The 12754-nt window shown below is 50.5% G+C and overlaps 1 protein-coding gene across 1 annotated transcript in view; it reads left to right on the top strand.

Moving 5' to 3' along the window:
- otog (otogelin) overlaps nt 1-12754 on the top strand; it is a gene marked incomplete at its 5' end in the record, with an annotated part of 62857 nt that overhangs the window by 18578 nt on the left and 31525 nt on the right. Inside the window, 5 exons of the mRNA XM_080498512.1 lie at nt 2281-2355; nt 2731-2774; nt 2933-3098; nt 7192-7299; nt 9224-9362. Of these exons, the coding sequence (XP_080354638.1) occupies nt 2281-2355; nt 2731-2774; nt 2933-3098; nt 7192-7299; nt 9224-9362 (532 nt within the window). The remainder of the gene's footprint in view (nt 1-2280; nt 2356-2730; nt 2775-2932; nt 3099-7191; nt 7300-9223; nt 9363-12754) is intronic.

The raw sequence follows: 12754 nt of genomic DNA, 5'->3' as shown, positions 1-12754 counted from the left end.
CTGCACAGGTGAGGTACCAGGTACCGTGGGGGGACACCACCTGCACAGGTGAAGTACCAGGTACCGTGGGGGGACACCACCTGCACAGGTGAGGTACCAGGTACCGTGGGGGGACACCACCTGCACAGGTGAAGTACCAGGTACCGTGGGGGGACACCACCTGCACAGGTGAGGTACCAGGTACCGTGGGGGGGCACCACCTGCACAGGTGAGGTACCAGGTACCGTGGGGGGGCACCACCTGCACAGGTGAGGTACCAGGTACCGTGGGGGGACACCACCTGCACAGGTGAGGTACCAGGTACCGTGGGGGGGCACCACCTGCACAGGTGAAGTACCAGGTACCGTGGGGGGGCACCACCTGCACAGGTGAGGTACCAGGTACCGTGGGGGGACACCACCTGCACAGGTGAAGTACCAGGTACCGTGGGGGGACACCACCTGCACAGGTGAGGTACCAGGTACCGTGGGGGGACACCACCTGCACAGGTGAAGTACCAGGTACCGTGGGGGGACACCACCTGCACAGGTGAAGTACCAGGTACCGTGGGGGGACACCACCTGCACAGGTGAGGTACCAGGTACCGTGGGGGGGCACCACCTGCACAGGTGAGGTACCAGGTACCGTGGGGGGGCACCACCTGCACAGGTGAGGTACCAGGTACCGTGGGGGGGACACCACCTGCACAGGTGAGGTACCAGGTACCGTGGGGGGGCACCACCTGCACAGGTGAGGTACCAGGTACCGTGGGGGGACACCACCTGCACAGGTGAGGTACCAGGTACCGTGGGGGGGCACCACCTGCACAGGTGAGGTACCAGGTACCGTGGGGGGGGCACCACCTGCACAGGTGAGGTACCAGGTACCGTGGGGGGACACCACCTGCACAGGTGAAGTACCAGGTACCGTGGGGGGACACCACCTGCACAGGTGAAGTACCAGGTACCGTGGGGGGACACCACCTGCACAGGTGAGGTACCAGGTACCGTGGGGGGGGCACCACCTGCACAGGTGAGGTACCAGGTACCGTGGGGGGGACACCACCTGCACAGGTGAGGTACCAGGTACCGTGGGGGGGCACCACCTGCACAGGTGAGGTACCAGGTACCGTGGGGGGGCACCACCTGCACAGGTGAGGTACCAGGTACCGTGGGGGGACACCACCTGCACAGGTGAGGTACCAGGTACCGTGGGGGGACACCCACCTGCACAGGTGAAGTACCAGGTACCGTGGGGGGGCACCACCTGCACAGGTGAGGTACCAGGTACCGTGGGGGGGACACCACCTGCACAGGTGAGGTACCAGGTACCGTGGGGGGACACCACCTGCACAGGTGAGGTACCAGGTACCGTGGGGGGGTTGGGCCCTGCAGGGCTGAGGTGGACCAGTGAGAGGCTTGACCCTGCAGACGCTGGCGAGCCAGAGGATTGTGGGTAATCGCTCTGCCCTGGAAGACCTGTGGCTTAATTCCCCTCAAATGTCCCAGGTGTGTCACCTGGTGGTGCGGCGCGGCGCGGCGCGGCGCGGAGCCTTACTTACCATGTGATCGAGTTACATGAAGGAATTCTGGGTGAAACCCTCCTTTCATTCCCACCTGGACGGACGAGTCCGATACCTGAGAACCAGCGAGAACCAAGCGGCGGGACAGAGGCTGATGTGTGGCGCCGGACGGACTTCCTGAAGCTCTGAAGCTCCTGAAGCTCCTGAAGCTGCTGAAGCTCCTGAAGCTCCTGAAGCTCCTGAAGCTCTGAAGCTCTGAAGCTCCTGAAGCTCCTGAAGCTCCTGAAGCTGCTGAAGCTCCTGAAGCTCCTGAAGCTCCTGAAGCTCCTGAAGCTCTGAAGCTCTGAAGCTGCTGAAGCTCCTGAAGCTCCTGAAGCTCCTGAAGCTCCTGAAGCTGCTGAAGCTCCTGAAGCTCTGAAGCTGCTGAAGCTCTGAAGCTGCTGAAGCTCTGAAGCTGCTGAAGCTCCTGAAGCTCCTGAAGCTCCTGAAGCTCCTGAAGCTCCTGAAGCTCCTGAAGCTCCTGAAGCTGCTGAAGCTCCTGAAGCTGCTGAAGCTCCTCACCTGCCCCGTCACCATCAGGGCTGCAGTACACCTGCCAGGCCTTTAGGGGCGCTGTGACTCACCAAACACATCAAAAACACAGAAGACAGAACATAGAAATGTAGACCTAGACTCCTGCTCATAAAGCTGGTGTGACTCTAGTTCTATAGGTCTATGATCTCGTTAGAGAGGAGAATCATTCAAATGTAACTTTTCACACCTTTTCTCTCGTGTTGTAGGAGTGAGTGTCCCTGTCGTTTCCACGGCAACGACTATCAACCAGAGGAGGTGATCATGACGTCAGCAGGTGTTCAGTAAGATCCTCCTCCTGCTCCTCCTCTTCCTCCTCCTGCTCCTCCTCTTCCTCCTCCTGCTCCTGCTCCTGCTCTTCCTCCTCCTCCTCCTCCTCCTCCTGCTCCTCCTCCTGCTCCTCCTCTTCCTCCTCCTGCTCCTGCTCCTGCTCTTCCTGCCCCTCCTCCTGCTCCTCCTCCTCTTCCTCCTCCTGCTCCTCCTCTTCCTCCTCCTCCTCTTCCTCCTCCTGCTCCTCCTCTTCCTCCTCCTCCTCTTTCTCCTCCTGCTCCTCCTCTTCCTCCTCCTCCTCCTGCTCCTCCTCCTTGGACTTTTTGTACGTTTAATTAAACTTTGTTTGGAGTTGTAGTTTTCCGTCACATGACACTTTGTCCCCTCAGGATTTGTCAGAACGGTCAGCTGGTGTCCCGGAGCTCCGCCCCCGGTGAGTCACCTGACCAGTTGTTTAGAGAAGGAAAAGTGTTTAAGAGGACAAAAGAGCTGCTGAACTGAAAAGACAAGTCTCGTTTAGATCCCAGTGAGTGAAGACGTATTGGTCCTTGCATTGTAAAGCAGTGTATGGCTCCGCCTTGCCTCCTGCAGACCGCTTGTGTCCAGCCGGTCAGCAATACCAGAACTGCTCGGAGGGGGGGGTCCAGCTCCTGACAGGAAGGGGCGTGGCCTGTGAGCACACCTGTGAGTCCTACCTGCTCAACCTCACCTGCTCCGCTCACGAGCCCTGCGTGGCCGGATGTACCTGTCCTCCAGGGTGAGTTCTCCACCTTCTCCACCCAGCAAGGGTGGTGCTCATGTCTAATCTGCACCTTCTCCATCCAGCATGTTAAATCTGCACCTTCTCCATCCAGGAAGGGTGGTGCTCATGTCTAATCTGCACCTTCTCCATCCAGGAAGGGTGGTGCTCTAGTTTAATCTGCACCTTCTACATCTAGGAAGGGTGGTGCTCATGTTTAATCTGCACCTTCTACATCCAGGAAGGGTGGTGCTCTAGTTTAATCTGCACCTTCTACATCTAGGAAGGGTGGTGCTCATGTTTAATCTGCACCTTCTACATCCAGGAAGGGTGGTGCTCTAGTTTAATCTGCACCTTCTACATCTAGGAAGGGTGGTGCTCATGTTTAATCTGCACCTTCTCCATCCAGGAAGGGTGGTGCTCATGTCTAATCTGCACCTTCTACATCCAGGAAGGGTGGTGCTCATGTTTAATCTGCACCTTCTCCATCCAGGAAGGGTGGTGCTCGTGTCTAATCTGCACCTTCTACATCTAGGAAGGGTGGTGCTCTAGTTTAATCTGCACCTTCTACATCCAGGAAGGGTGGTGCTCATGTTTAATCTGCACCTTCTCCATCCAGGAAGGGTGGTGCTCGTGTCTAATCTGCACCTTCTACATCTAGGAAGGGTGGTGCTCATGTTTAATCTGCACCTTCTACATCCAGGAAGGGTGGTGCTCTAGTTTAATCTGCACCTCCTACATCTAGGAAGGGTGGTGCTCATGTTTAATCTGCACCTTCTACATCCAGGAAGGGTGGTGCTCTAGTTTAATCTGCACCTTCTACATCTAGGAAGGGTGGTGCTCTAGTTTCCACATATAGAGCTGTTCCTTCGTTTGTTTGTTCCTTCATTCCTTCGTTCCTTCCTTGGCTCCTTCCTTGGTTCCTTGTTTCCTTGGTTCCTTGGTTCTGCACCAATCAGAAGAGCTGGAATCACGGGAGCGAAGCTGTGGAGGATCAAAGGTTGAGCCTCCTGGAGAAGCTGTGACCTCACTGAGGGAGGAGTTACTCTACTTTATGTAGTAAAAGTAACTTTGCATCTTTCAGAGGAATCACTGGAACCAAGCAGCCACAAGAAGGAGAGTCAATCATTTCACAGCAAAGGCAGTTGAGATCCAAAGGGACGGTCGGGTCCTGTGTTGATAATCTTCTGTCTGATGCTCTGATCCTCTTTGATCCTCTTTGACGAGGAAGTGATCCGGCGGCTTGGCGGCGGGATAAAGGAAACTGTTAACGCCCTTTTATCTGCATGGAACTGGACTCAGGAGGAGCTGCAGGTTTGAGGAGGAACCTTTCAGTGCCTCGCTTCATTGTCCACCGCCCACGTAGCTCCGCCCCCATATTACTAGATACCTATCAGCTTGGCCCTGCAGTGTGTGTGTGTGTGTGTGTGTGTGTGTGTGTGTGTGTGTGTGTGTGTGTGTGTGTGTGTGTGTGTGTGTGTGTGTGTGTGTGTGTGTGTGTGTGTGTGTGTGTGTGTGTGTGTGTGTGTGTGTGGGGGTCCCACACAAAGGCTGTTTTTCTCTCTATCTCTGAGAATCTTCATCATCTGGTTTTCTCATGTAGCCAATGAGTGTTACAGCTTTTCAGCCACAGTCGCCCACTGAACCCTGCTTTGGCTCCGCCTCCGTCGTTCCCTCGGCGCAGGGCGTCGTTGCTTTGGCTCCGCCTCCGTCGTTCCCTCGGCGCAGGGCGTCGTTGCTTTGGCTCCGCCTCCGTCGTTCCCTCGGCGCAGGGCGTCGTTGCTTTGGCTCCGCCTCCGTCGTTCCCTCGGCGCAGGGCGTCGTTGCTTTGGCTCCGCCTCCGTCGTTCCCTCGGCGCAGGGCGTCGTTGCTTTGGCTCCGCCTCCGTCGTTCCCTCGGCGCAGGGCGTCGTTGCTTTGGCTCCGCCTCCGTCGTTCCCTCGGCGCAGGGCGTCGTTGCTTTGGCTCCGCCTCCGTCGGTCCCTCGGCGCAGGGCGTCGTTGCTTTGGCTCCGCCTCCGTCGGTCCCTCGGCGCAGGGCGGCGCTGGTACCGGTAGACGACCACCAGAGCTCTGAACGGGGATTCTGAGACGACACGATGGCGCCCGCTAGCCTGCAGATAAGAAGCAGCAGCGATAAACAAGGACTCTGATTGGCTCTCAAATCCTTCACTTTGTCTGTTTTCCTTCCTGTCACTTCCTGTCACTTCCTGTCACTTCCTGTCACTTCCTGTCACTTCCTGAACGCCCTGCAATACTTTTGAAATGGTCGTATTTTTGGTCTTTTATAAAATAAATAATTCAAGTGCAAGCTGACCTGTAATCCTTCATCTTTACTTTAAGCAGCTTGTGTGACGTCACCTGGGGACATTTTGGAAATGTCCTCAGGTGACGTCACCTGGGGACATTTTGGAAATGTCCTCAGGTGACGTCACCTGGGGACATTTTGGAAATGTCCTCAGAATCGTCTCTCCAGCTGTTGATCTGAAGCAGCAGCCTGGATCACTGGTCACATTCACACTGTTGTTCATGTTCACACTGTTGTTCATGATCACACGTTCACACTGTTGTTCATGTTCACACTGTTGTTCACGTTCACACATTCACACTGTTGTTCACGTTCACACTGTTGTTCACGTTCACACGTTCACACTGTTGTTCATGTTCACACTGTTGTTCACGTTCACACATTCACACTGTTGTTCACGTTCACACTGTTGTTCATGTTCACACTGTTGTTCATGTTCACACTGTTGTTCACGTTCACACGTTCACACTGTTGTTCATGTTCACACTGTTGTTCACGTTCACACGTTCACACTGTTGTTCATGTTCACACTGTTGTTCATGTTCACACGTTCACACTGTTGTTCATGTTCACACTGTTGTTCATGTTCACACGTTCACACTGTTGTTCATGTTCACACTGTTGTTCACGTTCACACATTCACACTGTTGTTCACGTTCACACTGTTGTTCACGTTCACACGTTCACACTGTTGTTCATGTTCACACTGTTGTTCACGTTCACACGTTCACACTGTTGTTCATGTTCACACTGTTGTTCATGTTCACACGTTCACACTGTTGTTCATGTTCACACTGTTGTTCACGTTCACACATTCACACTGTTGTTCACGTTCACACTGTTGTTCACGTTCACACGTTCACACTGTTGTTCATGTTCACACTGTTGTTCACGTTCACACGTTCACACTGTTGTTCATGTTCACACTGTTGTTCATGTTCACACTGTTGTTCACACGTTCACACTGTTGTTCACGTTCACACTGTTGTTCACGTTCACACTGTTGTTCACGTTCACACTGTTGTTCACGTTCACACTGTTGTTCACGTTCACACTGTTGTTCACGTTCACACTGTTGTTCACACGTTCACACTGTTGTTCATGTTCACACTGTTGTTCACACGTTCACACTGTTGTTCACGTTCACACTGTTGTTCACGTTCACACTGTTGTTCATGTTCACACTGTTGTTCATGTTCACACGTTCACACTGTTGTTCATGTTCACACGTTCACACGTTCACACAGCCCAGCGAAAACAATCCCAGCTTGTTGAGTTTAAATTTTTGCTTTTGTCTCTTGGATCTTTGCCCTTTTCAGTCAAAATGGACAATTTGATGTCCCACAACGGGTTTTGCTGACTAAGACATTTGATGTCCGTCATGAATTGTCCTGTTTCTACGTCTTTTCCAGCAGGTTAGAGACGCAGACCTGCTGTAGTCTAACGTTTCCTGAGACGTGTTGTTTGTCCCACAGTGACGTCCCGTCAGGAGACGGCTTGTGTTTCATGGAGACACGTTGAGTTCCCTGCTGCTGAAAGTCAATCTTTATTTATAAAGCACATTTAAAAAAAAACCAAAAGGTCACCAAAGTGCTGTACATCAAAAACATCAAAAACATCAAAAACATCAAAAACATCAAAAACATCAAATCAAATAAGTCCAAGAGTAAAGTCCCTTTCAGGCTGTCCCCTCAGGACTCCTTCCTCATCCTGATTCTCAGCATTCATACTTTACTCTCAGTGAGTCTGGAGCTTTGAGACGTCGTCCCCTCATCAGTCTCTTGTCCCCTTCTTGTCCCCTGCAGCCTCCTGAAGCACGGGGACGAGTGCTTCGCGCCTGCAGCCTGTCCCTGTCTCTGGGAAGGGAAGGAGTACTTTCCTGGGGACCGGGTGTCGTCCCCATGTCAGCAGTGGTACGTCCAGCCGGCTTCGCCATCTGTCTGTCTCTACGTCACGTCACACACTAGTCTGTCTGTCTCTACGTCACGTCACACACTAGTCTGTCTGTCTCTACGTCACGTCACACACTAGTCTGACTGTCTCTACGTCACGTCACACACTAGTCTGTCTGTCTCTACGTCACACACTAGTCTGTCTGTCTCTACGTCACGTCACACACTAGTCTGTCTGTCTCTACGTCACGTCACACACTAGTCTGTCTGTCTCTACGTCACGTCACACACTAGTCTGTCTGTCTCTACGTCACGTCACACACTAGTCTGTCTGTCTCTACGTCACGTCACACACTAGTCTGTCTGTCTCTACATCACGTCACACACTAGTCTGTCTGTCTCTACGTCACGTCACACACTAGTCTGTCTGTCTCTACATCACGTCACACACTAGTCTGTCTGTCTCTACGTCACGTCACACACTAGTCTGTCTGTCTCTACGTCACGTCACACACTAGTCTGTCTGTCTCTACGTCACGTCACACACTAGTCTGTCTGTCTCTACGTCACGTCACACACTAGTCTGACTGTCTCTACGTCACGTCACACACTAGTCTGACTGTCTCTACGTCACGTCACGTCACACACTAGTCTGTCTGTCTCTACATCACGTCACACACTAGTCTGACTGTCTCTACATCACGTCACACACTAGTCTGTCTGTCTCTACGTCACGTCACACACTAGTCTGTCTGTCTCTACATCACGTCACACACTAGTCTGACTGTCTCTACGTCACGTCACACACTAGTCTGACTGTCTCTACGTCACGTCACACACTAGTCTGTCTGTCTCTACGTCACGTCACACACTAGTCTGTCTGTCTCTACGTCACATCACACACTAGTCTGTCTGTCTCTACGTCACGTCACACACTAATCTGTCTGTCTCTACGTCACGTCACACACTAGTCTGTCTGTCTCTACGTCACACACTAGTCTGTCTGTCTCTACGTCACGTCACACACTAGTCTGTCTGTCTCTACGTCACGTCACACACTAGTCTGTCTGTCTCTACGTCACGTCACACACTAATCTGTCTGTCTCTACGTCACGTCACACACTAGTCTGTCTGTCTCTACGTCACGTCACACTAGTCTGTCTGTCTCTACGTCACGTCACACACTAGTCTGTCTGTCTCTACGTCACGTCACACACTAGTCTGTCTGTCTCTACGTCACGTCACACACTAGTCTGTCTGTCTCTACGTCACGTCACACACTAGTCTGTCTGTCTCTACGTCACGTCACACACTAGTCTGTCTGTCTCTACGTCACGTCACACACTAGTCTGTCTGTCTCTACGTCACGTCACACTAGTCTGTCTGTCTCTACGTCACGTCACACACTAGTCTGTCTGTCTCTACGTCACGTCACACACTAGTCTGTCTGTCTCTACGTCACGTCACACACTAGTCTGTCTGTCTCTACGTCACGTCACACACTAGTCTGTCTGTCTCTACGTCACGTCACACACTAGTCTGTCTGTCTCTACGTCACGTCACACACTAGTCTGTCTGTCTCTACGTCACGTCACACACTAATTTGTCTCGCCCTTCAGAAATGAGCCACAATCTGTAGTTGGATTGAGACAAATCTCTCCAGAATCAGTTGAGAGTGAGCTGGTCCTGGAAGAGTCCAGTGTCCAAACACCCAGAGTGGACACCTGATCTCTGTAGTCCCCTGATCCCAGGGGACAGAACAGAGCGGGCCTTGTAGAGGCAACGCTCTCCCAGTGATCTCTGTCCTCCTCCCGTCCCTCCGTTTCTTCTGGGAGACGATGTCGCCGACAGGCTAATGGTCCGGCCAGACAAAGACCTGGACTCTGGGACACTCCGGGGGGGGACAAGTCGTGTCCCCGCCTCTGAAGCTCTGCTGTCGTTGCAGCGTCTGTCAACACGGGACGTTCCAGTGCGTCTTCCGCCCGTGTCCGTCCATGTGCACGGCGTACGGCGACCGCCACTACAGGACGTTTGACGGACTGCCGTTCGACTACGTGGGCGCCTGTAAGGTCTATCTCGTCAAGGTAAGGTCTTCCTCCGAGGACCCACCGTCAAAAACCTCCACCGTCCACAAGGAGACACTTCAAATCACTCAAAGACCTTTTTAATCACTTTAACAATTCTGGACTTTAATTCTAGAATTTGTTTTAGAATCATTTTGCCTGTTTTTAACCTTTTAAATCCTTTATCGTTCTTTTCTACACTTTGGTTTGACGAGGCTCAAGACAGGATCATGGAATTAAGTTCAAATCAACAAAATTACATTTTTAAAAAGTTCCTTCATATTAGATTTGTTTTTCCAGATGGAGATATTCCCGTTGTTTTGTTTTCCGTCTCGTCAGACGATTGGAACACGTAACGATTCTGTCCAGTCAGCATTAACGTGACCACGTCGAGGAAAGACTGTCACAATAAAATGTACATGAAATATTCTCAGTTAGTAGTTCAGCCGTGGATCACTAGATGTTACTAGTAGAATCTACCACAGCAGTGATAGAAGTTACCAGTACAAGTAGCAGTGATAGATGTTACTAGTAGAATCTACCACAGCAGTGATAGAAGTTACCAGTACAAGTAGCAGTGATAGAAGTTACTAGTACAAGTAGCAGTGATAGAAGTTACTAGTACAAGTAGCAGTGATAGATGTTACTAGTAGAATCTACCACAGCAGTGATAGAAGTTACCAGTACAAGTAGCAGTGATAGAAGTTACTAGTACAAGTAGCAGTGATAGATGTTACTAGTAGAATCTACCACAGCAGTGATAGAAGTTACCAGTACAAGTAGCAGTGATAGAAGTTATTAGTAGAATCTACCACAGCAGTGATAGAAGTTACTAGTAGCAGTAGCAGTGATAGAAGTTACCAGTACAAGTAGCAGTGATAGAAGTTACTAGTACAAGTAGCAGTGATAGAAGTTACCAGTACAAGTAGCAGTGATAGAAGTTACTAGTACAAGTAGCAGTGATAGAAGTTACCAGTACAAGTAGCAGTGATAGATGTTATTAGTACAAGTAGCAGTGATAGAAGCTACTAGTACAAGTAGCAGTGATAGATGTTACTAGTAGAATCTACCACAGCAGTGATAGAAGTTACTAGTAGCAGTAGCAGTGATAGAAGTTGCCAGTACAAGTAGCAGTGATAGAAGTTATTAGTAGAATCTACCACAGCAGTGATAGAAGTTACTAGTAGCAGTAGCAGTGATAGAAGTTACCAGTACAAGTAGCAGTGATAGAAGTTACTAGTAGCAGTAGCAGTGATAGAAGTTACCAGTACAAGTAGCAGTGATAGAAGTTACCAGTACAAGTAGCAGTGATAGATGTTATTAGTAGAAGTAGCAGTGATAGATGTTATTAGTAGAAGTAGCAGTGATAGATGTTATTAGTAGAATCTACCACAGCAGTGATAGAAGTTACTAGTAGAAGTAGCAGTGATAGAAGTTACCAATACAAGTAGCAGTGATAGAAGTTACTAGTACAAATAGCAGTGATAGAAGTTACCAGTACAAGTAGCAGTGATAGAAGTTACCAGTACAAGTAGCAGTGATGTTCCGGTTTTCCTCCACAGAGCAGCAGTGATAGAAGTTACCAGTACAAGTAGCAGTGATGTTCCGGTGTTTCCTCCACAGAGCAGCAGTGATAGAAGTGACCAGTACAAGTGACCAGTACAAGTGACCAGTACAAGTTACCAGTACAAGTCACCAGTACAAGTAGCAGTGATGGTCCAGAGTTTGCTCCACAGAGCAGCAGTGATAGAAGTGACCAGTACAAGTTACCAGTACAAGTAGCAGTGATGGTCCAGAGTTTCCTCCACAGAGCAGCAGTGATAGAAGTGACCAGTACAAGTTACCAGTAGAAGTTACCAGTACAAGTAGCAGTGATGGTCCAGAGTTTCCTCCGCAGAGCAGCAGTGATAGAAGTGACCAGTACAAGTTACCAGTACAAGTAACCAGTACAAGTAGCAGTGATGGTCCAGAGTTTGCTCCACAGAGCAGCAGTGATAGAAGTGACCAGTACAAGTTACCAGTACAAGTAGCAGTGATGGTCCAGAGTTTGCTCCACAGAGCAGCAGTGATAGAAGTGAACAGTACAAGTTACCAGTAGAAATTACCAGTAGAAGTTACCAGTACAAGTAGCAGTGATGGTCCCGTCTTCCCTCCACAGAGCAGCAGTGATAGAAGTGACCAGTACAAGTTACCAGTACAAGTTACCAGTACAAGTAGCAGTGATGGTCCAGTCTTCCCTCCACAGAGCAGCAGTGATAGAAGTGACCAGTACAAGTAGCAGTGATGGTCCAGTCTTCCCTCCACAGAGCAGCAGTGATAGAAGTTACCAGTACAAGTAGCAGTGATGGTCCAGTCTTCCCTCCACAGAGCAGCAGTGATAGAAGTGACCAGTAGAAGTTACCAGTACAAGTAGCAGTGATGGTCCAGTCTTCCCTCCACAGAGCAGCAGTGATAGAAGTTACCAGTACAAGTAGCAGTGATGGTCCAGTCTTCCCTCCACAGAGCAGCAGTGATAGAAGTTACCAGTACAAGTAGCAGTGATGGTCCAGTCTTCCCTCCACAGAGCAGCAGTGATAGAAGTTACCAGTACAAGTTACCAGTAGAAGTTACCAGTACAAGTAGCAGTGATGGTCCAGTCTTCCCTCCACAGAGCAGCAGTGATAGAAGTGACCAGTAGAAGTTACCAGTACAAGTAGCAGTGATGGTCCAGTCTTCCCTCCACAGAGCAGCAGTGATAGAAGTTACCAGTACAAGTTACCAGTACAAGTTACCAGTACAAGTAGCAGTGATGGTCCAGTCTTCCCTCCACAGAGCAGCAGTGATAGAAGTTACCAGTACAAGTAGCAGTGATGGTCCAGTCTTCCCTCCACAGAGCAGCAGTGATAGAAGTTACCAGTACAAGTAGCAGTGATGGTCCAGTCTTCCCTCCACAGAGCAGCAGTGATAGAAGTGACCAGTACAAGTAGCAGTGATGGTCCAGTCTTCCCTCCACAGAGCAGCAGTGATAGAAGTGACCAGTAGAAGTTACCAGTACAAGTAGCAGTGATGGTCCAGTCTTCCCTCCACAGAGCAGCAGTGATAGAAGTTACCAGTACAAGTTACCAGTACAAGTTACCAGTACAAGTAGCAGTGATGGTCCAGTCTTCCCTCCACAGAGCAGCAGTGATAGAAGTTACCAGTACAAGTTACCAGTACAAGTTACCAGTACAAGTAGCAGTGATGGTCCAGTCTTCCCTCCACAGAGCAGCAGTGATAGAAGTGACCAGTACAAGTTACCAGTAGAAGTTACCAGTACAAGTAGCAGTGATGGTCCAGTCTTCCCTCCACAGAGCAGCAGTGATAGAAGTGACCAGTACAAGTTACCAGTAGAAGTTACCAGTACAAGTAGCAGTGATGGTCCAGTCTTCCCTCCA

Source organism: Blennius ocellaris (genome assembly GCF_963422515.1).
Source record: "Blennius ocellaris genome assembly, chromosome: 1".
Lineage (NCBI taxonomy): Eukaryota > Metazoa > Chordata > Actinopteri > Blenniiformes > Blenniidae > Blennius > Blennius ocellaris.
This window is presented reverse-complemented; position numbering and strand designations above follow the sequence as displayed.